At 32.1% G+C, this 27,133-nt stretch overlaps 4 protein-coding genes across 4 annotated transcripts; 3 read left to right on the top strand and 1 right to left on the bottom strand.

The window, feature by feature from the left end:
* The first annotated feature begins 137 nt into the window (after window positions 1–137).
* LOC104895156 (ubiquitin-conjugating enzyme E2 8) lies at window positions 138–1,535 on the top strand. Its single transcript, XM_010681587.4, has 4 exons — window positions 138–435; window positions 621–748; window positions 860–964; window positions 1,224–1,535. Exons 1-4 carry the CDS (start codon window positions 366–368, stop codon window positions 1,365–1,367), a joined length of 447 nt encoding a protein of 148 aa, XP_010679889.2. The 5' UTR covers window positions 138–365; the 3' UTR covers window positions 1,368–1,535.
* A 5-nt stretch (window positions 1,536–1,540) lies between these two features.
* LOC104895155 (vacuolar protein sorting-associated protein 35A) lies at window positions 1,541–14,993 on the bottom strand. Its single transcript, XM_010681584.3, has 22 exons — window positions 14,690–14,993; window positions 14,494–14,590; window positions 14,253–14,376; window positions 12,740–12,925; window positions 12,002–12,089; window positions 10,961–11,017; window positions 10,768–10,857; window positions 10,531–10,653; window positions 9,217–9,291; window positions 9,091–9,150; window positions 8,757–8,873; window positions 6,719–6,958; window positions 6,575–6,640; window positions 6,206–6,295; window positions 5,594–5,683; window positions 4,680–4,772; window positions 3,439–3,507; window positions 3,278–3,358; window positions 3,084–3,191; window positions 2,887–2,990; window positions 2,286–2,399; window positions 1,541–2,114 (listed from the first exon to the last, which is right to left on the bottom strand). The coding sequence occupies exons 1-22, from the start codon at window positions 14,780–14,782 to the stop codon at window positions 1,904–1,906; spliced, it is 2,376 nt and encodes a 791-aa protein (XP_010679886.2). The 5' UTR covers window positions 14,783–14,993; the 3' UTR covers window positions 1,541–1,903.
* Window positions 14,994–20,280: 5,287 nt separating this feature from the next.
* On the top strand, window positions 20,281–20,937 carry LOC125498910 (putative F-box protein At1g67623). Its single transcript, XM_057395525.1, has 2 exons — window positions 20,281–20,424; window positions 20,518–20,937. The coding sequence occupies exons 1-2, from the start codon at window positions 20,281–20,283 to the stop codon at window positions 20,935–20,937; spliced, it is 564 nt and encodes a 187-aa protein (XP_057251508.1).
* Window positions 20,938–23,124: 2,187 nt separating this feature from the next.
* Window positions 23,125–26,644, top strand: LOC125498909 (uncharacterized). Its single transcript, XM_057395523.1, has 6 exons — window positions 23,125–23,242; window positions 25,205–25,340; window positions 25,460–25,580; window positions 25,668–25,844; window positions 25,944–26,006; window positions 26,498–26,644. Exons 1-6 carry the CDS (start codon window positions 23,125–23,127, stop codon window positions 26,642–26,644), a joined length of 762 nt encoding a protein of 253 aa, XP_057251506.1.
* The last annotated feature ends 489 nt before the right edge of the window (window positions 26,645–27,133 follow it).

Raw genomic sequence — 27,133 nt, 5'->3', positions numbered from 1 at the left:
CTTGGTTCGACACTTTTCATGTTGTCAATCTTTTCATTAAATTAATTTGTGGTGCTTATCTCAAAGGAATAGCTTCCAATCCATCAATATACATATATAGTCGGTAGATACCCTGAATTAGTACTACACTACTACTTGACTTGGTGAGAATCTATACCTTCCAGTTTCATTCACTTTTTCATCTCTTTTCGTTTTCATAGACGCACAACAACAATTTGAATACCCTTCCTATATATATATTCTTCTATCTTCTTATTTGAAGGACATACAAAACGTTACATTCAGCAAGAAAAACTCCCTACTCAGATAAACTCAAACTGCTACATATCAAGAACTGATAATTATCTCGATCTCAGCGCAGCGCGATGGCGATGAAGAGGATCCTAAAGGAGCTTCAAGACATAAGGAGAGATCCACCTACATCATGTAGTGCAGGTACTTACAACTCGCATATTCCTAACAACATTATTTCGTGATGAGAAAAAAACAACACAAAAACGGATTATTACCTACCCTCTCGTTGATCACTACAGTAACTAAATTGTTCAGTTATTGGAGAGGATTACGATTTTATTTGATTAGCATATATACTCAGTTGCATATTTCTTGATGAATTTTAGGTCCTATATCTGAAAACTTGTACCACTGGCAAGCGACAATTATTGGCCCAGCTGATAGTCCTTATGCTGGTGGTGTTTTCCTGATGAGCATTCACTTCCCCAGCGATTACCCCTTCAAACCACCTAAGGTGATTATATACTATACTATATGGCATGAAGTAGTATGTATTTTTTTTCTTAACTTTCTACCAGTGATTCTATTTACATTGAAATTTGAATATTTGGAATAATGATGACAGGTTGCGTTTAGGACCAAAGTGTTTCATCCAAACATAAACAATAACGGTAATATCTGCCTCGACATCTTAAGGGATCAGTGGAGCCCTGCCCTCACTATATCGAAGGTTAATCCTATTTCCAAAGCTCTGTTCTCTTCACCTTATTTTCACATATTTTATGAAAAATGAAGTCTAAATAAGTTAATTGAGGCCAATAAGTTAAAGATAATTTCTAACTAAAAAAACGTCGAATTGAAAAGAATACACCTTAAGTACTAACAATTTTCATTTCTAGGAATTTTCATTTCTAGGATTGCCCTTCTTCTTTCTAGAGAGAATGAGAGATTATCTTGGTTTTTACACATCATTTGCGTGAAACATGCAGGTTTTGCTATCAATATGTTCTCTACTTACCGATCCAAACCCTGATGATCCTTTGGCTCCGGATATCGCCTACATGTACAAGAAAGATCGAGCCAAATATGAGGCAACAGCTCAGAATTGGACAGTTAAATACGCCATGAATTGAGCTCCTTCAAGCATCAAGCTTCCCGATATGTTCCCCCAATGACAAACACTTCAATATCAAACAAACCTTGTTCCTATGGCATTTGAAATTAAACTTATCAGCAATTTTGATTCTGCCTCATTTATGTACCTCGAGACTTGATTGAATAAATAAATCGAGTTCACACAACTGCATTGAGGAAAAAAGGTTTAAGTGTTTGACATATTGCAAAATTTAATGCAGAAATTCTCTCTAGAATATTGTAAACAGAGGAAATTATACACAACATCACCAGTTTTCGCAACTAACGTAAAAAAGAAGGAAAAACAGAACGCCTTATGATTCTGTGCAATGACGTGACTCGCATACAACCGATAAACTAACGAGAAATTTAGATGAGCTCCGAGTCAACACAAGAGACTTTAAAAATGTCTAAGAACGAGGTTAGGCAAAGAGTCTCCATTAGGATACCCAACTAATACTGGTTACAAGAAAGCTCAATAAAGTTAACTTGTGATGCGTGAAAAAAGTTACTAATTACATACAATCACCAAACTTTAAGCTTTAACAGGCTCGTATTTCTCACTAACTGCACCACCTTTTTGTTTTTGAAATTGGATGTACCGCAACGTGCTTGCAAAGAAAGCTTCGGCAGCAGGATCGGTTGTGGCATTTTCACTTTGCATCTCCGTGGTAATTAATTCCATTAGATCCTGGATTGTATTAACAGTGATCTGGTTGTTCCCCTTCTCGAAAAAATAGAGGTACCTGAATTTCAAAACAAAGTCCTACTTAGCTATACCATGATTTTTCATGGAATTCAAATGTGCAGTACACTGTACTCTACAGAAATTACTCTTGTAGCAAGGAGGCAAAAAAAAATTTAAGAAAAACGGAAGCAACTTTTTTCTATTTCCTTTTAGCAAGGAGGAAGCTTACTTGTTGAGGATTTCAATGAACAGCATAACTGATCCACCACTGCCCCGTGTAGCATTGGCCATCTGTTGAGCGGCATTTGCAATTTTTAGAGCCCGCTTCAAGCAAAGCAGAACCCTGCATAAAGGAAACCAATTAGATTCAGTACAAAAAATGGCAACAAGATTACTATAGCAAAATCAGATAATATGATCAATGAAACTCTTTTGATCAAAAAAATTCTAACATATGTTGCGATTGCTATTCTCCAGATAGATTATAGTTCAGTGGCTGCTATAAAGACAGTACATCACTTTCTGTGTCTCTGACAATGTACTGATGTAGGATTCCAAACTTAAGTTATGTAGTTCATAAGCTATAGCTAAACTATTCCAGCACTTGCTTTGCTTGGATCTTAAATTTCCCCCTCTTCTACACAATATGCTAGATTTCAAAACCAAAAAAAACTTAAAATGGCATATTTTGCAAAGCAGTGACAAACCTAATTGCTCTGATTGCACCGATTGTACATGTGTGTAGAGGTAAGTAATTCACAATCGAAATTCTAATTTCAATGTACAACATGAAATACCATGCAATAAGTAAAGGTGGAATAGATGTACACCTCTCTCCATCTCTTACACCGTCTTGATCATTCGCCCAAAAGAGATGAGAGCATGCATAAACAGCTCTACATTGATCTGGTTTCTTTAACAGCTTCGCTGAATACTGTGGGTGCCAAACAGATACCAGCTTAGCACAAGATGATGATGAAAAGATCATATTACAACACAGAAGAAAAGAGAAAGCCATCAGTAATACCCCTGTCGCTTTGTGTGTCAGAGTATCCCTGTTCTCAACACCAAAAACATGCATCCTTTGGAGAGTGCCTATTATAAGGTATAATGCAGTCACCTGTTCCCTAGAGCCCTAATGAACACACAGAAAGACGGGAGTAAAAGAACTGATGGACTGAATATCCCAACTACAGAAAACATCAACTGATATTTCATTACCGAAATTTCTTCCTCATACAATATATATGCTTGAGTAAAAAATTCACAGGCGACAGGTTCCAGATCAGTGTCATTCGCAGCCTACAAGCCCAAGCAAATAAATTGATGACAGGCTTCACGAAAATTCATAATAACATTTTACATGGAAGACTAAAGCTTACCTCAGCACATTGCAGGTACAACCGCAACGCGAGCTCAGGAGCTGGAGCATTTGAAAGAGCCTCAATAAGCTGGAAGACACCACAATGTCCAGCCATCTTAGATACCGGAGGACTCATAGAGGAAGCAAGAACAGATCGAAAAAGCAGATACACACGGACACTTAGTGAAATGTTAATTCATCAAAAAAAATTCTTTAGCGTTGATGTTAAAAACTGTCAGCTGTGATTTTTTGACAGCACATTGTATGGAAAGCAGTGGCGGACCCAGAATTTTCGTATTAGGTGACAAAAAATTAGAATTGTAGGACATAAATCGTACAAGTAGAATTTTACATATTTGTTATCATTCATCAATCTGTATAATTTTGTCCAGTTCATGGCAAAAACGTATATACAATCCCGCAATTGTATACAAGAAGTTAAGTTATCCCTGATTATAAAAACAATCTACTTAAAAAGGACAAAAATTTATGTGATAGGGGGTGACCCAACGTGTTGTACACAAAACACCCAATTGTATACAGGACCAACTCTTAGGAAGGAAGACTTATTGATGAGATCTATTAAATATGGCCTGTAAAATTTTCCGATTATGGGGGCAGACCAACCACCCCCACCCCGCCAAGCAAGAAAAAAAGCACGCCCCTTGATGACAGGAACTCTCTTTCTTCTGATATATTGTGGACAAAAATTAGCATGACTTCTTAACTGAAAAAAGACATGGAATCTAAGCTTTCCCCCATCTATTGCACTCCAAGAATACTTAGCAGCTACCAGTTCAACTACTCGATAACTAAATGATCATAGTTTACATAAAAAATGGAAATTAGGGAAAAAGAATACATAAATAGTCAAGTACACCCTCCTCCTCTTTTCAGTTTACCCATTTTCCTTTTTAGGTTGTCTCTTATTAGTTTACCCACTTCTTTATTTTCTATTTTTGAAATGGACCCACTAGTTTTATACTATTACGGTATTACCTTCTATATAAAGCAACATGCTTCTATTTGTCACTATCCTTCACTCTTGGCCCACAATAAGTTGATTTTTCTCTTTCTCTATAGGACCCACATACTATTTTTCCCAAAACTGTGTCCAAAGAAGTGGGTAAAATTATAAGAGACGGAGGGAGTATCAAATGGTGTATGCAAATGGTGAAGATTTATTGCTGAGATCTAAGAAGAGCTGCCTCAACCATTAAAATCCATGATACACAGAGCATTTGCAAGATATGCATTTACCTGATTCAATAGCTGGAAGATTTTCTTTGGTGTACCATCCTCTGCTTCATCTCCAGATTTATCCACATCTTGGTTTTGAAGTCTCTTAATCAACTGTTTGAAGCAGAAGATAAAAATTAGAAAGGCTCTGCAGCAAATATAAAATAAAACATGAAGGTCAAAAGAAGATAGTTGGCAAGCAGAAATGAAAAAATCTAAATAAGAAAACAGAACTCATTTCACTTCAGCTGATTAAAGAAATAAACTCATACTACTAGTGATTTTACAACTTCATAGAACTGCATTAGGGATGATATTAAGCATATGCATGCAACGCAATTAGGTCTTTGATTCCTTTACTACATTGTGACAATCACACAAACCATATCTCATGAAATTCATTCAAAGGAGCTATAGAACAATAGACGCCTGCAAAAATTAAGAGAAAGCTACCTACCATCTGATAGCATTCCACCTTCAGCTGAGTACAAAAAATGAAGTCATACTACTTGTGATTTTTCAAACTTCACAGAACATGCTTTAGGGATACTAGTATCAACATCAAGTGCAGGTGCGCGCAGTTGGGCCTTTAAATTCTTATGAAATTCATACAAAGAAGCTACAAATTAAACAAAGGGATGAAAGGTGAGAGAAAAAGAGGAATGGTTCGTGTTGAAAAAAGTGATGCTTCTCAAATCATACCCAACCCGAGCCATTTAGGCCTGACTAAACAAAACCAACGGAGTAGCCAAGCATCAGAACTTTTTCCAATAACCAACTACTCTAATTTTTCTAATAGAACATTTGCTTATTACTGTTCAGAAGCACTCTAAGTCTCTGACCATGGGAGCCATAAGTTACAGCTAATAAGGTATAAGATTTTTTTATATTATAATAACATAAAAGAAAATGAAATAGAAAGAGTTGAACAAAACCTTAAGAGAGGAAAAAACGAGGGGTGGGACAGTAAATGATAGACGCTTCACTCCACCTGCCAATATATGCTTCCGCACTATATTTATAATCTGCAGATCATCAAGAGAGCATTTAGCGACCAGCTAGAGAGAAATATATGCTAGAGAAACAAAATTAAGCACTAATCTCTTGGACCTTTTGCAAACTTCGTATGAAAGAGATGTGTATAGCAATGAGCTTAAGTTTGCAGAAATGCCTCTACATGAATGTGCACTGAACTTCTATTTTGACCAAGATCAAGTGTAGTACAATTTCTATCTTAGTCAACAGAGTAACAAGGATGCGCGTTACTTCAATAAACTATAGACTTATGTCAGTATTGGCTTTTGGAACTCCATCTGTTCCAACATAAGTCTCTATTAAGGTTGCTCAGAAACTAAAGATAAGTTAGTCATTGCATGGTATTTAAACTTGCCAGTAATATTTTATTAGTACTTCAAACTGACAAGAAACATCGCATTAAATTTCAAGTGACAGATAACATTGAACAAGAAAAATTAACAAAGTGGACACTTATTTTTGGACGAAGAAAGTAAATGAAGGACATCTCATTAGTGAAGACTAAAGAGTACCTTAAACATCTCTTCTGGATCATTGTTGTGCAGCATTTGAATAAGGCGTGCTACAGCATTTTGTTCCTCCTTGAAGTCCTCTTCGTCAACCTAGAATATGATAAGAGCTAATATAAATTGCAAAGGTAAAAAAAAGGCAACATAGGAATATCATACATATAAGAACCATTTCTTCAACAGCCTCAAGATTCAGTAAACAGGTTGCATCACAAACTTATCATGTTCAAAATTACAAATCAACTAAGATTTGTGAAATAACATGATTGAACACAATATAACATATTAGAATGTATAGCCAACTATGAGAATACCGGTTCCAGTCATCAACTAAATCACTTTTACAACATATGACAGGGATATTCAACTGACCTCATCATCATTGGGACCATCCATGTCCTTGATAAGCCCTTTTATTAATTCAAACAACGCCTCAACCTATATTGGAGGAATTTCAGAAAGATTTTAAAAAGGAAATATCAATGCAATAAGAAAGACGGCCAAATAAATATATACCTTATCACCAGTAGATATATAAGTCTCGTTTTTCATAATACTCTGAATAATGATCTTTGCCATGACTTTATTCGTTTCATTGTCAAGGTACTCCATCACCCTAGGATAATTAGAGAGCTTTAAGGCAGTAATAACATCATTATATTTATCCAGCGGAGCACTTAGAAGTGCAACAATTTGTTTTGTTGCCTTGCTGTCATCAAGCTTCCCAACAACCGAGAGTTTTTTGACACAGGATCCCTGAGTGTGGAAACAGAGAAAGACTTTTAGTCCCAGCAAAATATCTGTACATAGTACAGAGAGCAATATGAAATTCTATGTATGATACATGCATCGACATATATAAGAAAATGCATCAATCTTGTCTCTCAGATAAACAACTGATTCTCCCAACCTGGCTTGACAAAGCCTGAACGATAGCTTTTGCATGTGCAGAATCCAGCAGTTGGAGAAAAATTGATCATGATATATCTTTGCATTCAAGACAAAATTGAAGAAAAGCACTACAACTAAGGCTAACAGATCAACAATATGCTGCACAGAAGCTTCACATTAAAGAGTAGAATGAAGCAGGTAACAGATAGACGATATCAAGGCAGCAGCTCAGTTGATCGAGTGGTAATTCCCAGAAAGGAAATCAGTCAACAAAAAATCTATGGGATAATAGGGTATATGGAAATTTTGAAGTCACAATATTACAATTGCCATTCTGAGATGGAGGTTTTTGATTTGATGAATATGCTGATAGGATTACATTTTAGATGCTTTGTATTGTTTTTTCTTAGTTCTAAAAATCACGAGTCCATATGCTAGAATGACTATCTCAGGAAAACATGATAATTTGAAAACCAGACCAGAGGTCTACTAAATCCGTCAATCTCCAAGACAATTGCATAGGTTTACTATTGAGCATGATTCTGGCAATAGATGTAACTTAAACAAGAAAATATTACACTTAATAAGAGTACCAAGAACAACCAGCACGGATACCGGCAATGACAGCGTACAGAGATGTCAACTGTATGCAGCATTACCCCAAACCAGTACACTAGAAGGAAGACCTCTGGTGATAGTCCAATGGTAATCCAAGTCAACTTGATACAATCTGACAGCAATGCAGCACTAAAATAGCCATCCACTTTGTAGTACTGACAACCAAGGGGATCTATTCATCTATTTAAGTACACAAGTTATTAGCCTATATTACTCAAATTACGGGAAAAGATTCAGTAAGGGTTTCCATACAAGGGTCGCACAATTTAATCTCGGGAAGGTCTACATGTTCTTGGTCAAACTTGAAGCAACCAAAACTCCATACTATTAAATTTAGATGTCTCAGGGTGAGACAAAGGACAAAAGGTACTTTGCATCCAAAAGAGTAACCACAGTAACATAACTTTTAATTCCTTCTCTGCAAACTTTGGTTCATATTGCTTGGTGATTCTCAATGATAGGCCTCTAAGGCACTGATTTGTTGCTACTCTTTTTTGCTCAGATTATACTTTTTCTTGATGGAACTCCAGATATGGTCTCACTAAGAATAATCAAAAGCAATCAGAGGTTTTGACATCAGCTATATACCACTGGTCCTGGGAGCAATGCATTTCTATATTACACCTGTTTTTAAGTAACATATTGGTAGTTTGGTACCAACCAAATGATGCTTCAAAAAGGAAAGAGCTAGAAATATGGCTTCCAGTTAAAAAATAATTTGGCTTCAAAGCATTTCCCTGCTGCTCTGCCAGCCAAATTGAAGTTCACACACAACTCTTTAAAAATACAGATACCCTTAGTAGTAAAAGCCTAGAAAGTGACAGCATCACAACTGAAGTGTTTATTTACACCTTAAAATTTATCACCAATAACTTTCTTTAGGCAGATGGAATCTTAAAAGAAATTCTACAATCACTGATGGCAAGGAGTTTAAAATACAGAGCCCTACTTTAGAAACAGAAAGCATAAATCTTAAAGCAGCATAAACAACGCATGTAATAGACCATAAAGATATTTCAAGTCACTGAATCATGAACAAACATACCAATACTTGATCAGCATAATCAAGCCGATCAGGATGGACATGCAGAGTAAAGGTAAGAAGAGATGAATGTAAAGTCACAACAGCAACAACAGGCATGTCAGCTTGTGCTTCTATGATCTGCAATTAACAAAGAGCACATAAGTCAGTGAGATTATAGTATACATATATGAATGCAGACAAAAAATTCTGCCTTCCATCGGTTAATATTTAACTTGAAAACACGCTAGCAGCGTTGACGGAAGAACTAGAGGCCAGGGGTTCAAATAGGAAGAGAACACGTTAGCAGTCCTATTTCACAAATCCACAACAAGGAAAAAAGCAATCTGCTTATTACCTTCCCAATTGCACTGTTTAATTTTGAGAAGGCGTCGACTTGCAAGAATTCCGGCAATACCTGCAAGTACCTCATTAGTGATGATCAACAAAACTTAAGCTTCAAAGGAAGCATTATAAAGCTCACCTCTGGACTTGAGGCAGCATAATTTGAAAGCCTTTCCATCAAACTGGAAAGGATTGACTTGATGTCAACTGATGGCTGGAAATGAGGGGAGAAACACAAAGTTACATGCCAAGTTTAGTGGAGAGTAGTGTTACACATTTAAAAGCCATAAGTTAACATAAAACTTTCAGATACTAAAAAAAGTCTAGTGAAAAAATATCACTCAAGGTACGCTTGCGCGGACCCACACCCACCCACCAACCCACACACGAACACACAGACACATACGAAAACAAGTGTCGGAATATCATCCCTTTGACCAGCTCTGCTGTACATTACAGACTCTTGTCCCATTTTATTGTCCTCTTCACTAAGTAAATGCATGTCTACCAAAGCAACTTTCTTTATTCACATTACATTGTTACACCATCGGTTAACTTCCATCTTATTACCCTTCCTAAAATTTGTAAAATCAACATGAACAAAATCTTTGAGATATCGAATTTTCTTAATTTCCTGGATCCAGGCTACCACTCCGAGGTTTGGCTGTGATGCCATTTGTTATAGGACAATAAGAATGCACTTCCCAAAAGCTAGCTCAAGAGGAGGAAAGCCTATTGTCCTATATAAACCACACACCAACCTCCATACGGTCGATGTGGGATCCTTTCCCTGGGATCAGTCCATAACAGGTAGTTTATGCTTTGTAAAAGTATACTATATCCATTTTCTAACCCATGGGAAAGGATCAAAGGACTAACACAGGTAAGGATTAGGATCAATAGAACCGAGGAACACAAGACAATGACAAGAAAAACAACCATCAGATTATCTCCACAGGCCAACCATCTATGCAAGGTGCACTTGAAAAAGTACTAAAATAGTGCTATTGCCATATAAATTGGTGTTCATCTCTGCTTTTCCGAGAAAACGGCAACTAAAACAAGTAAAGATTATAAAAAATAAATAAGATGACATTTGTGGTGCTGGTGCACTAAGAGAAACCACTTTGGAATTTCAGGCTAATCAACCACATGGAATAAACCAGAGCTTGGAATTTCAATTGTAAGTGCACAACTCTATTGCCTAAAGGAAGATCTTGTGTGCATACAGATTTGCAGCTCTTTCATATTGTTAGCACAAACCACCAACATTAATAAATTTTTAATATTCGTTAAAGCCTCAAATCCACACCACAATAGAACAACTGTATTACACTATAATACTATATCATAGTATTCATGACAATCTGATTAAGGCCATGGGTTCTATGAGGCAAAACAATGATGTAACATAGAAAGAAAAAAGCAGAAATCATTAAATGGTAAATCCTACCTGGAGCTGTGGACAAGCACCCAACAAAACATCAAGAGTTTGCAAGTGGTACTCGTCAGGAAATACTTGAATTATGCAGTCCATTAGATAATATTGTGCAAGCTCATCCTTACAATTGACCACCTGATAGCAAAAAATAATCATGAATATGTAGATTGTACAAAAAGATATTATTTGTATGCCATAAATTTCAATGCTAAAAAAAATGATTTAAGAATAAAATTCATTCAACCAGACCTGTTCTAGGACTCTAGGAAGAACAGATTCCTTGTACATGTCAAGATCAACTCCCTCAATCTGGCTTAGAACGTGCAGATTCTTTCCAACCTGCACATGAAAATTCAAGGAACAACCAGCAGTCTTTATGAGTGTGCACTAGGGATCCAGCTATTGCTTCCACGACAACGAGTTCTAGGGATAATGATATTACAAGATCACGAAGTTCGCTTCTTTCCTTTTCCCTTCTATCCTTCTCCCGCGCAGGTCCCTGCAGACCAGAAAGCCCGATTGCATGCCTCAACTCAGGATCAGCAAACAGTATGAATCATTCAAGCACTATAACCTGCATGATGACAAATCATGCCCTCATAACTGACAAATTACCTTCATGGTATGCAAGGGCTGAGAGCAACAACAAAGGGGTATACCTAAGACACAGCAGCTAAGACCCTATCTACAGGGAAGAACTAAAACTTGCATCCATGTTCCATTTGTGTTGTGCAAGACAGGGACGTGGAAATTGCATTGGGATACAACAAGCACCAATTTATTTAACCCAGTGAAATAAACCAATGCCTTTTGCCATATATCATTGTGCAGCAACAGAAGCAGCAGATTGGCAGAAACAGAACAATACATATGACTCAGCATAATATAGTTACGGGGAAGCTAGATGAAAAAACATTCACTTCCTCCGGAGTAAACAGAGAAGCATGGGCTTTCTGCAATGATATGCCAGTACAACAAAGAGGAGCTGAGGGACATACAGAGCATTGCTGAGACATAATTTGGACATGGATATATTTTGTTCTAGTGGCAGGGATTTTTAGTATATAATCGATCAAGTTCACAAATGGAACAAAAAAAATTCCCACAAGAGTTTAGGAGAAGGGATCATGAACTTTAGCAGAACTCCCCCCACCCACCCACCCACCCACCCTCTTCCAAATTTGTGTTTGTGACGACCTACTTCCATCATATTGTAGTCTTTCCCCGCCTTGGATTCTCTTAGGAATAAATGAAGGCTCCATTTCCAAGCCAAAGGTGCAGTCTATCTCATATTTCTAAAGCCAATCAACAAGTACAAAATGCAGAAACCATATCTTGCCAAAACACAGCAAAAGATGAAACTTAAGTTTCCACAAACATAGGAACACAAAGGATTTATTGTCAGGTCTACTGAAATTGAGAACAAGCTTCATAGCATGCACGAATATGCCAGCATGACAAAGAAGTTTTAAAGCTCACAAACCTGGTACTGCATCCGCACCCAAAGTTTGTTCATCTCAGTAAAATTTTGCAGCACAAACTCAACTGCATCTGTGACAGTGTCAGCATCTCTGCAAGAAACAAGAAGCAAGCATGTTAGAGTATCCCTCCCTCTATTTCTGCATAGCCTCATTCCTACCTAAATTAAGGGTTTTCACAAAATCACAATTAATCAATACAGACTATGATGAAGGTTAAGATATTATTATCTTCTCAAAAAAAATAGCAATTACAATATACACATACAATTTTGGTGTCTAATATAGTGGTTCAGAACATCAAGCCTAGAATTTAAGTTGTTTAGCAGCGTTTATGTGAAGGAGAAAATCATCATAGAGCAATCTGGTATTTGCCTATTACCAATAACTGAATCTGAGTTGATTGTCTATTGCCTTATTTGTGTTATACAGTTCAACTCAAGGCAAGACAACCAATCTATGCAATGACAACACCATGTTTAGCACTTCATATTCCTTCTAGTAATAGATCTATATCTTAATTCCATTCCAACACAGTTCACCAATAAACAATATCCAAATAAACCATCATTGAAATCATAACGCCAAGAAACAACAATGTTCTCTAATATGCAGCACTTTAACCCAGCCTGAACCAGGCACAATAACAGAGGTTCATATCATGATATAATGGATAGAAATGCAAGATTTACAACACCTAAATAGATAGTCATTGGAACTCAAATTTTCCTAGAATCCCTTACCCTTCATATTCAGAACCAATATCAGGTAACTTATCCTTACTAACTTGAGAAAGGTAGCTCCTCAAGAAGAGTCCTCGTAGAGGATGCTGGATGCCTCGACACATTTCTACTAAATCCTTGAGAATATCCTTCGCAGGAGCTTCCTTAGATTTTATATACACACATCCAACTGTGCAGAGAAGATACCTGATAAGAGAGGAAAAGAATTAGGGAACCCTGGTTTCCTTAGTAACTGTAACAAATGGTCCAATAATCACTAGTCGAATATCTGAACACATGCAAAAGCATTAGGAAAAAGACAAGAAAAGTTGGAGATTACACTCATGTCTAGTCCCTGACTACGATTTTAAAGAAGTTTGTGAGAAGAACAAGATAAACATGATCCAGTTGTCACATCAATGGCAGAACCAGACAAAGTGTGAAACCAAACTCCCATAAGATACTGTAGATTCAACATTCCCATCATAAGATACTGTTACACTCAACATAGGAATACTCTTCCCTGGATGACACATTCAAAAAGGCCAACCTGATGCGCAATGCGTCAAGCAATAAATTGAATCTGTCTTTTTCCTTCCTTGTCTCCACTTAAAAAACTAGCAAAACTATAGATTCTTTGACATGAAAAAAGGGAGCAATCCACATTCCACCCTTTGGGTCTACCAGTGAACTACGCCTTCAGAAGTAAAGAAATTCTTTGACATAAGAAAAGGGAGCTAGTTTTAACCTAACAAGGCATCTCGGGCTCAGGCTTAACTACAGCTTAAAACCCGATTAACTGGGAAGGGTTTACAGCTTGACAGCAATACAGAAAGAGGTAAACAATAGGATGACAAGAAATACAAATGGAAGGCCAAAGCTCATAATAACTGTTAAAAACAAAAGGCAACTAACCAAATCTTAAGCCATGTTAACCCTTGTTAGTCAGATTTCCCTGTTCCTAAGTTCCTCACACATAAATAGCATTTACCAAAATTGCGACGTCTAGATAAGTATTACATTCATATTAGCTACATGAGATCCATACCAAGATAACAATACTCAAAAAATTACCTGCAAAATTATGAAATTAAAAACCATGGTATTCGCAGTTCACGGTAACCTACATCAATTATATCTAAAAAGCACAAACATTAACACGAAAGCAAGAATTAAAAAAAATAACTACCACATCATTTTCCTTCTGCTCATCATGTTAAGCTAGGAAAAGACTTTAGCAACCCAAACATCACACAAACTTCTATACATATAATCCATGTTTGCGAGATAACACACTGTTTACAAGCACTCATCCTAATCTTCTTAAGATGATTTAGAAAGCTAATCTATAGTCAACGATAATCAACAATCAGGAACATGAGGATACTGCTAGGCAATTGCTACATCCATTATAGAGGAAACAAAACAAACTGCGAAAACACGTGAAAATGTCTTAAACAACTACTTTCCAATTAAACCTCAGCACTTCAATAACTCAAACAGTTGTCTCTAGTAATCAAAAATTGGTACTTACAATCGAGGTAAGATGTTGCCAGCATGCTGTACAAGTTCATATAGTTCAATAATAGAACAACCTCGCCTCGTTTCTTCATGAAAAAACATCTCCAATTTTCTCAACTCATCGAATGCTCGCATATCTGAATCAATCCAAAGTACACAAAAAACAAAAGTAGAAAAAAAAACACCGAAAATTCAATAAAATTCACATCACCTTGATCTTAACATGAACTACAAAATCAGATCAAAAAACTTACATAGAGCGTAGTATTTATGAGGAGAGAGTCTAGAAGTACGAAGTTCCGAAAGCATCTGAGCCGAATACTTCAAAGCATCTTTCAGATTGTTCGAATCCTTTGAAAAATCAATGCGGAAATGTTGTAAGTTAGGGATTTGGAAATTCAATTAGGGAAATTGAAAAGAGGAGAGAGAAAAAGAAGAAAAAAAAAGTACCAAAGCACGATGCATGTGGAAAGCGTTTTGTTGAAGGCCAGCAATTCCGGCGGAAAGCCATTTCTCTTCATCTTCAACTCCATCTGCAATCATTGTATCTCCAAGATGAGAGGAAGAAGACGACGATGACGAGAGTTGAAAGAGTGAATTTGACTTGTGTGCTGTTTCTTTTTCTTCTTTGGTTTTGTTCAGTGTTTCTTCTTCGCGTAGAATAGCGGTTCAGTGCTTAATTAGTTGATTCTCTTCTTTGGATCTCGTTTGTTGTTGGCGTTAGCGTAACCTGTATTGACTGTTTTTCTTTTAACTTGTTCAATATGAAGTGTATCTATATATATATATCTAAAGTAAAATCCTTGAGGCCATGTGTCGTTCTGTTAGCAATTTCAATCCCACGTGGCATTACGTGGCATGCTCCTTTGATCAGTATTTCTCGAAGCTCATTGAGGGTGTCCACGTGTCATTCGAATCAAAGAAGATGTAATTGGCGTCAATCAGGGATTTAAATTGATATGTGATCTACATAATTAAGGAAACGTTTATTGGAAAAGGTCATTGTGTCGAGCAAGTTACACGTGAAAATTTTAAAAAAAAAAAATTATCAATCACGATCTTAATTGAGAGATTTTCGCATAAATTATGGAAGCAATAAAGGAAATATGAATATCAATAACAGTATTATGGAAACAAATAATTATCGAATCAATTAGGAATCAATCATGGTTGTAATTGATAATCAACCAACCACCCATGCTAATATTAAGGAAACAATTTTACATTACTATAATAAAAAAAAAATTAATTTAATATTATACTCGGCCATATGTAGTATAAATATCAATGATTTTATGGCTTTGTCTCACCACACCACACCAAATCCAAAATTCCGGAATTTTTTTAATTAGAGGAGAGTCTAAATGGCGTTTTTAGGATGGTCATGGCACACTATAAAACAGTTTGTTCGATTTTTATTCATGCGTTTTTATGATATTATCTTCACAAAAATACTAAATAGAAACCAATCCAATAACCATAAACGTGATATGTCCGTAATTGAAGATGTAATTCATGAAGTTCCATGTGAAGCACAATGCGCCTCAAATGAAGATACATGGCATCCGAAATTGGCACATTCTAATTTTTTTGATGTTGATGCAATGGTGTTAACACTATTTCGTTCGGGTCGTCTTTTGAGTCATAAGGTATCAAAAGAATTCACGCATGATATATGTTATGATTCGCCTATATGGGATACTATTGAAGACGTTACTTCATCAAAACCTCGGTTTAGGGTACACTTGGATTGTGATAACATGATGTATACTACCTACATACTGTTCCTCCAAGGATTCATAAAGTGTTGATGAGTGTTTCGAAGAATTGAATTTGGTCGACGGAGATCTTCTTCAATTAAGTAGAAATAAAACTTTATTGTATTATTGTGCAAGGTGATTTAGCAAGTTGTTTTACATACTATTTATATTAATGTAGTATGTTAATTCTCTTAGTTAAATTACAAAATAAGTCCAATTAGAGTTGTACTTTTTTTTTCATTTTTAATATATATAGATACGTGTTTTGTGTCCAATATTAGTCATGGTTGTTTCCCCTCAAAAAATAAAAACTCATGGTTGGTGATTAATACATGTAATAAATTCAAGCTTTTAAATACCAACCAATGCATGCAAGCCATTAAATAGTATCTACCACCTAATGCATGCAATACATTAAATGATAAATTTTTTGCCTAAAAATAGATTGCAAGTATCCGATTTTTTCAACCCCTCTTGCTTCCAATCCTTCAAAATCGGTTTTAAAAACCTTGCTTATTATCCTTCAACTTTCTCAAAAACAATTTATTTCATTAAATGGATCCTAGAGTTGCAAAACATGTCAATGATATTAACGAGTCTATGTATGAATTTTTTGAAGCATGGTCTGCCATTGATGAGGAGATTTCGAAATCTCTAAAAGCACTAGAGAAATTAGATGATGAAGATGAAGTGGAAACCATGGGTTATGTTGGTATGATTATCTCCTTTCGTAATAAGATTGAACTTGCAACAATAGAAGCAAAGGAAAGAGTTCAGTATTTGGATTCCCTAATAAATGATTAATGTACTTAAACGTGTTCAACGATTGAGGATGAAAAGCTGAGATTATGTCTTCAAGAAAAAAAAAGTATTCAAGTTTAGGTGTTTATTCAAGTTTATCTCATGTATTGTTTTCATTTCCGTATTAACTATGTATTCCATATCTCTTTTTATTTTTGATGGTCATGAATTTTGTTTATTACAGAAAAAGTCTTGCACTACATGACTAAATTTATTAAGTGAAATTTCTATAGTAATAATTTTAAATATGTATTATGTATATCTCTTTAGTTATCATGTCATTAATTAATTTCAATAAAGAAAAAGAAAATATAATGTATTTTTTTTTTTCGGATCTATAAAAAAACGTGACATAAAATTTAATTCTAACGTAATTAGTTTGTATATTTCGATCTAACAATGAACATATCACCGTGGGATTCTCTTATATGTGTTAAAGATTTTGATTTGATTTACCTTTTAATATATTTATTCGTTACCAAACATAAGCATTAAAACACTAATTAGAACATTTATATTTAGCAGTTTAGAAACGAAATATTCCAGTGAATTTTTTTTTGATTGATTCCGAAATTAAGTGATTTCAAGCAACACATACTTTATTTGCTGTATTTTTTCTTATATATATTGAACATACAAAACAGTTGTTTTATTCTTTTTGTGAAATGGATCCTCATGTCAATAAGGTGCGAAAAAATGAGTTAACATTGCTAAATTCTTTGATGAGGCAAGTTCGTGTTCAAAATAAGGAAATAGGTATATATATATACTGCAATTATTATTTCCACACGTTTTTTTTTTAAACTTACTTTTTTACATTCTGTTAAAACATGTATCTTAAATAAACCTTTTTCGATTTTTTATCACATTATAGTTCTAAAAAACAAAAAAATCGTTACATGAATCCCAAGTAAAAAGAAATCGTTACATTGTAGCTTAAATAAATCCTTTTTCGATTTTTTATCACAGTATAGCAATTTTCCCTCTTTGTTCTGTTTGATTTTTTTTCTTTTTTTGTCCACGTTTAGTATTAGTAGTATCATAAATTTATATGCATGTGAAATAGACAATATTCGTAAATGTGTAATTCTAAAAAAATGACATGTTAGGTGTTGTTGGAGTACTCATCTATATGGGACGTGTTCAATCAAAAATTAATCAAGAAAGCAAAAAACAATATATCATACTAATTGACAAGAGGTAATTTTATAATTTCGTGATTTATATTACATGTAATTGTAGTTATTTTCGTTTTTCTTGCCATAATTAATATATTGATTATTGTTTCTACTTATATCAGTTATACTGCTATGAAACTATGCGTTTGTCGACAATTTTTTTACCATTTAGAACAATTAAGTTCTGACCTATTACAAGACGCTGTGGTTGTTTTAGCAAGAGGATTGGTTTTGAAAAATGATGACGGTAAGCATGAAATTGTATTATTTAGGTAACATATGTTCAAATTCTGTATTTGAATTACCTTTGTCTTTTTACTACATTTCATAGGCATTTATTTGCAATCTGTTGAAAACACACAAATCATGATCAATCCTAGGACAAAGATTGCAAGCAAACTAAAACAGTGGTAAGCTACTATGTTACTTACATGCGATTTGATCATTTTTTGAACCATGCGCAACTTAACGTGTTCTCTTAAATACATGTTTTGATTGGGTTAATTAGGTTTCGTAACGATCAATTTGTCCGACACAAGACACTATGGATAAATAAGACTCTCTTCCGCTCAATAGATTACTATGCATCTCGAATTCAATGCGTTTATCCATTTCTGAGTTTCACAAATACAACGGAGTATGTCCTATCTGATATTTACTTTATAATATCTTAAATCGTTCGTTTATATTTATATAGATATGTAAATTAAATTCATTATTTCATTGTAGGGATGCAATGTAGGGTTGTTGGGAGAATAGATGATATTATAAAGTAAATAGTTCTAATTCCGTATTCGCATATCAAAATTAAGGATATAAGTGGGTCATTAAGTGTTGGACTATCTCACAAGCAAATATGTTTTATATTACAAAGTCCACTCTTGATCTACCAAACGAACTGAAGAGGTATGTATTGTTAATATTATAATCTTCTATGATACAACTACAACTTTGTAATATAAATTTCGCATTATCGCTAATGATTGTTTTTTGTAGGTTAAATACATGGACAACATACGACCAAACTGTTCTCTCATATTGGAGATGCATATGTTTTCGTACTTGAAGCGACATTGCTATGTTTTAAATCTAAAGTTCATAAAGTTGTGGATGTTACACACGTTTACTGGGCGGAAGAGTGTGCTTATCAATTTACTTGCAAGTTGCCTACTTATAGCTAACAAATGGATCACAAAATATAAATTTTATGTATTTTATTTGTTATTTAAATTTTCTTAGTTACAAAGTGTTTCAATTATAATGTAAGTTTACTACTTTTTGTTATGCGTCATTAATTATATAATTCGAGGTTTGTTTATGTCTTAAATCATAATAGAATGAAAAGTTATTACCAATAAAGCATCATAACATTATATATAGATTATATGTAATCGTATTTATATATTCCTGGTTATAAATTTGATTTATTACCAAACACTTAAAATAATAAACTAAATTAGTGCAATAATTAATATTGGACGTATATATAAAACAACCATATACAATTATTAGTCACGTTCTTAATAAAAAAAAATAGTAACTGGCGTCAATTTTGTAATTGAATTTAGAAAAAATTTCCTATATTACATAGTGCACTAATTGGGGTAGTTTTATATTTGACATTTACGAAATTTTGGTAGGTGTTGCCAATAATTAGTGACTTTCCATTTTGTCAAATATTATTGCCAAAAGACACAACCATTTATAATAATGTAAATATGTATAATATATATACAGATTTATATATTCCGGTTTTTTACAAAAAAAAAAAATCGAATTTTGATTTGTTTCGTTTATTTATGAATTTCTTAATAATTCATATATTAAAATGGAATTAATTGGGATATACATAGACATTTGGCAGTTACGAAATGTTGCTATGATTAGGTTTTAATTTTGACTTTCCATTGTCTCAAATATTATTGCCAAAAGACACATCTTTTCATTTTCTCTAATCATGCATTTTTTTATGAATCTATATATATCTAAATATACATGCATAGTTTTTACACTTCATTTAACCAAAATACACCCTCCAAATTGATATTTCGATTTTTCTTTCTCACACTCTCAAACATGGAATTCCCAAATGCAAAGAAGCCTAACATTGTTCATTCCCTTCCTACTGAAATTATTATTGAAATACTTTTTTTTCTTTTTTCTTTCACGCCTCTTGATTTATTTGCATGCAGAATGACGTGAGTTTTATATTTATATATTTCTTTTGTTTTTACGAGATTTAAATTTACACATTATCATCTTATGAAATTAATTTATTTTCAGTTGCAAGGCTATTAATAAAATGTCACACGATGAGAAGATATATAAAAAGGTTTCTTTCGAACATCTGTACATGCATTCGATGCGTAATGATGAAAATAAAGCAAGCTTTTTTGATTTGTGCGTGCAATACAAGAACCCAGAAGCACTTTTGCGTTATGGCATGGTAAAGTTGTTTACTTTTGAATAACGAAATTTTATCGCATGTATATTTTTTTGTTTATTTAAATTCTGAACATACCTAACTATTTCTCTATAGGTACAATATTTTACATATGTGTTGTTAGATGAAGGGTTGAAAACCATCGAATTGGCACATGCAGAGGGCAATTTGTTGGCCACATATTTATTGGGACTTTTGCTTATATGCAATGTAGATGAAGAGCGCAAAAAGAGGGGTGTATCGTTATTACTAAGTGTTTTTCACCAGCATCCAATAGATGAAGTGGTTCAATTAAGAGGAACTTTACGAGATATGATGGTGTCCCTTTGGTTAAATAATAGCATTGTTCGTGAGTCAGACCAATTGGTCAAGTGTGATCAAGGGCACCTTCATGAATATGACAACATTGTGGACAAATGGGATTACTTCGCATGGGGTCCTGATGATCTCAATCATTTATGTGACGCATACTTATGTAATCGCGAAGCAGCCTTTTTTCTACGCTTGCTCGACTAGCCTTTTTAACTTATGAATTAGTTGCTTTAAATGTTTGCTTTATATACATTTGTAGTTTATTTTTCAATTGTATCAAGTTTCTTTTCATAATAAGAGTTTTAATTTCAATAAGATCAGTTTTTATTAATCTTATATCTTTTCCTTAGTAAATGATAATCATTTTTGTTAAGTTATGCTAAATTTATATTCAGTTTGACCACATATCAAAGCAATCTATACCAATATTTAGATTAAACACTAATAATCAAAACTTATAATTGTTTAAGCCTATATAAGGTTAATTTAAGTAGTTGGCTTATTTAAGATTCATAATATACTTACCTATATATGCACGCTAACAATTAATTTTTAAGTAATGTAATTAAATATTAATGTTACGTCAATTTACGTAAAGGTTGTACATTATATGTCTTATATTTTTTTTATCTAAAAAAAAAAAATTTACGATTTGTGGGCAATTAATCTACACGATCTATATTTATGTCAGCAATGATAATACTTTTTCGCAATAATTGTATTTTAGGAATATATGGTCTAATCAATGAAAAATAAAAGTAAATATATTAGTAATTGATTAGTTGATTATCGTATTTTAGTAATATATGCATAGATTTGTGAATATATGTCCTATATTTTTTAAAAACTCAACATTAATTCAGAACGAATCAACGAAGCATGCTACTATTATGTATTATAGATTTTTGTATTTTAGGAAGATATGTGTTACTCGAAGTTAAATTAGTAGTTAGTAGGATATGTTATTAATTAGGGCAGTTAATGATATGATTTTTAGTGATTTAATGATTTAAATGAATGTAAAAACTTATTGTAAGTAATTAAGAAATCGGTGATTAAGATTATAAAATTTTACAAAGGAAAAAAATTGATTAGAAAATCGTATCATTAATATATACGATACTCGATGTTAAAATAGGATAGATATCTTATTAATTTTTTTTTTATTTTTTTAAGAGGAGATATCGTATTACTTGATGTAGTTGACGATATGATTTTGACTGATTTAATGATTTACATTAAGATAACAAAAATCTTTACTCAATTTTAGAATAGGTGATTAAAATTGTAATTGATTAGTAGATATTCTTATGAGATATTCATATTTTAGGTATGTTATTCCTAATATCACTGTACGAATATATTTAAATGAAGGTAATAACTTAATGTAAGCAGTCTTATAATTGGTCATTAAGATTGTCAATGATTATGATATATTTAAATTTTAGGTAAGCAATTACAATCACTATAAACGAACAAATATATAGATTTTTAGATCTCTTTGTTAATTCAGAAGGAATCACGATACTATTCTTTTTTTTAAAAAGTTTACAATAATAGAAATTTTCCAAATAATTGTATTTCATGAATATATACGATACTCGATGTTAAAATAGGATTGATATCTTACTTTTTTTTTTTTTTAATAGGAGATATCGTATTACTTGATGTATTTGACGGATTTTGAGTGATTTAATGATTTATATTAAGATAACAAAAATCTTTACTCAATTTTAGAATCGGTGATTAACATTGTAATTGATTAGTAGATATTCTTATTTTTCAATTCTCTAACCGAATTAGGTCTTAACTTTTGACCAAATCATTTCCTTAAATAGCTCCATATTAACGTGTATACTAATTCATAGTATAATTTACTTCACTTTATATAAATACAAACTGACCTCTTACTCCTAATCTTAATCACATTTGTTTGAAAACCCGTTTATTCCATATTTCATTCATTCGAATATATTCCTAGACAAATGGCATCCCAAAATGATGCACTTTTAAAAAATAATTAATGTTTCTGATTTGGTTAAGGGAACGAAATATATCACTATTGAAGTCCGGATAATAAGGGTTTATGAGAAGCCAAACTTTACAAACAATATGGAAGCTGGTAGCATTGAAATGATTTTGATGGATGTACATGTAAGGTCTATGTAATTATATTATATAGATAGATATTTTTATTCGTTTCTTTTACTAATAGTCAATTATATTTTATATGTGTTCATAGGGTACAAAAATACATGCAGTATTCGAAGGAACCTAATTGTTGCTTTTTGGCCTAAAATTGAGGAAGGAGGGTTTAGACATATTTCAAATTTTTTGCTACGTGATAATGCTGGATACGAGCTAACAACGCAACATAAATTCACCATATCAATGAATTATGGATCGTCTATAGTAGACTGCAATCCTTTGGATATCCCACTGTATGGTTTTGAATTTGTTCCATTTGGTGATATTTTGGCCAAAAAAGGTTCTGATGTTTATCTCATTGGTATGTTTATTTTGTTCTATAATAATTTTCTTTATTTCTATGATATTTAGTTATAATTCTGAAACGTACACATTAAGTTATAATTGTTTTTTAAAAACAACATATAGATATAATTGGGCAAGTGACTGCGTATGGTGAACTAATCAATACGGCTAAATCGAGGTGCATGACTATTGAGCTATAGGACACAAAGTATGTGTATATACATTATTAATCATTGCCTATTGTTTTTGGGATAATTTGAAAATTTATTAATTTTAAATATAAAATATATTATAATTTATTTTTCATTCGTATTTCTAATTAGGAATGACAACCTAACATGTGTTCTATGGGGCAATATGCTGATGAGATGAAAATTACATCAATGCTGAGGGAGCTAATGGTGCAGTTATAGTCATCTTACAGTTTGCAAAACGAATAATGTATAAAGGTAATTCCTACTTTTATTTAATCTACGTTTTTTTTGAATTTTTGTATTAAATATGTATTAGCTTTTAATTTTCGTATTAGATTTGTAATAGATTTTATTTTCGTACTAAATGTGTATTAAATATTCTTGAAGAATCAAGAAAAAGTATAATAAAATGCACCAGTTAACTTTTTTTTTTTCCGGTATTTTTAAAAAAGTTTACAAAATTGTATATTTACCATAACTGCTTCGTATGTTTTTAACGTAAATTAGATTCGATTTTGTTATTTAAATTTTTATTGTGTATATATATTAATTTGTCTATTGTTTTTTTATAATAGGTGGTGGTTCGTGTTCAAAATTCTCGATATGCTTCAAGATTGTTCATTAACACACAACTATCTGAAATTATTGCTTTTAAAGATAGGTAAGTTATATTAATTTTTAATTTAATATATGATATATCAGCCACATTTATATAATTAAACATTTATATAATTCAAAGTTTTAATGATGATTAATGTTATATGTCAATTACCCTACTTAACACTCATATATAAAAACAAAATATATTTCGTACAAGTATAAACCTTTGTTTTATCATGCAACTATGTATTAGAATAACATGTAATTGTATGTTATTTACCACAATAATATAATTTGAGATTCTGTAACTACATATAATTATTTGTATAGAATAACACATTAATTAACAGGTTAATATAATTGTACTTAACCATGTAGGTGAACTATGAATATGAGTTTATTTTGTTCCACCTAATAATATCAAATACAAATAAATAATTATTACAATTAAAATTAACAACAAATTACATGGCTTTAAAAATAGATTTACATATAACAATAAACTAATATTAGGTGGAATAAAATAAACACCATTTAATAGTAACCAACATGGTTAAATATTATTATTTAATTTATTATACCAATTTATTATATATATGCTATGGATCACATAGTAAGCATGTATTGATAGTATTAATATAAATGTAAATTATGTTGTGTCATATAAAGTTAAAGAAATACCTGCGTTTCATCACATATCACCAAATATGTAAGTTTTGGACTCTATGTTGTTGCATGATATCCTACAAATATATCTACATTATAGATTAGCTATTAAGTTTGTTTGTAAAATCAGAACATATGAAAGATTGAGTGCATTATTAGATAAATAGGAAACTAATCTCTTGGAAAATGCATTATTAATACAAAAACTCATACAAATAGTAGGAACATACATTTTGCATACACATTTAGCACGATTTGTCTAAGATTATGCTACATGATTGTTTTGCAGCATGTGTTGCAAAACTCAACAAATATCTGGCCAACTAACTCAACTTACGAATGAGAGTGATGACTTTTTGAAGCAAGAATATGTAAAAGATATTTTCGATATTATGAACATGAAAAAGGTGATAATTTTGTTATTTCATTCAACAATATATATTACCATCACAAGAAAAATGACTAATTACCCTTAGTACACTTTTTCATTTCTCAGTCTTGTGTATGCGTATGCCTAGCCACAATAGAGGACATAGATGTTGGGTATAGTTGGTATTACGATGGATGCAACAGATGTATGAGTGGAGTGATAAGGGAAGATGATGTCATTCGATGTAGAAAGGAGAATGTAGTGTTACGTAGTACAACACCAAGGTACTTATATTTTCTAATTTACCATTACAAAAAGGAAAATATACACTAATATTGAATGTTAAGTTATAAAAATTACATATTTTTATATTTTAATAGTTAATTTTCGAAAATTCTTATAGATTCAAGATAAAATTGATTGTTGCTGATAAATCTGGAGATGCTTCTTTTATGATGTTTGATAAAGAGGTGTCTAAATTGGTTGGTAGAACAGCAAAAGAAATGGTTGCCTCTCAAAATCAGGTTTGTTAGCATACAATATCTAACTACCAATTGTAATACATGGTTTCTTATGTACATTTATAAATACTAATATCGAACTACATGTAGATGGAAAACAATGAGTTTCCTGAAGAATTCAAAAGTCTATTGGGGAAAAGATTTTTGTTTAAGGTCACCGTGCCATATAATAATGGTGTTGATCAAAATTATTCCTACACTGTGAATTCTACGTCTGATGAACCTGAATTAATTAATAAGTGGATTGAACTTTACGTGAAGTTGGAGGTATTTGAATTGATACACATGATTTTACAATTTGTTTCATTATCTATTATTATGTAAACAATTAATTGGTAATTACTTATGTACACTTATTTTTAACAGAACTCTATTGTTGTGAAAAAAGAGAGTGAGGCAGAAAGTGTCCAAGAATGTGAAGAGAACATGGTAATAATTAGATATATCAACTAATTCCTTCTACTCACATTTATGAGTATAATATTATATATATATATATATGTATATATATATATATATATATGTATTATATATATATATATATAGTATATATATATATATATATATATATGTATATAATATATATATATATGTATATATATATAATATATATATATGTATATATATATATATATATATATATATGTATATATATATATATATATATATGTATATATATATATATATATATATATAGTATATATATATTATATAATATAGTATATATATATATATATATATATGTATTATATATATATATATGTATATATATATATATATATCATATATATATATATATATAATATAATATATATATATATATATACATATATATATATATATATATATGTATATATATATCTATATATATATTGTTTAGCATTTCTAACAACGATTTTTTTTTTCACCATATTCAATAGGATCTCTCTCATTCGGAGGCAGACTCTTCTTTCTCCCACATCACACCGCAAAAGAGGGCAACATTACTTGATGAACATTCACCCTTAGGAATGCAGCTTTCAACTACCAAGAAACTCAAGTCTGTTGTGCCTCAAGAAGAAGAATGACAAAAATGGAGTCTATAAAGTTCATCTAGATTTAGGAACTACAAATAGGTTTCTGTTCTATATTTCTAAACAATTTGCATTACTTTATTAAGGTTTTGGTTATTGTCCTTTAGAATCATTTTGACACTTTTGCGGTTCACATGTGATTTTTTATGCATTATTTAATGATATATTTGATTATCATATATGTTTTCCTCACTATATAATGTTTAACTAAATATTCAACTAATTTGTAAACCTAACTGTTATAAATTATGCATAATCAATCAAAAAAAAAATATATATATATATACACACACACACACACATATATATATTACTTATGATTAACATTATTTAGTATTACATGTTATGTATATTATTATAAGAAATTCGAATATAAATAGATAAATGTAGTCTTAAATAAATATTTCGTTTTTATAATTCTTTGGTAGACGTTATTAAAGAAAAAATCATTTTCCAGTGATATAAACTATATGTATGTATTTT

This window comes from Beta vulgaris, chromosome 6, assembly GCF_026745355.1.
Source record: "Beta vulgaris subsp. vulgaris cultivar EL10 chromosome 6, EL10.2, whole genome shotgun sequence".
Lineage (NCBI taxonomy): Eukaryota > Viridiplantae > Streptophyta > Magnoliopsida > Caryophyllales > Amaranthaceae > Beta > Beta vulgaris.
This window is presented reverse-complemented; position numbering and strand designations above follow the sequence as displayed.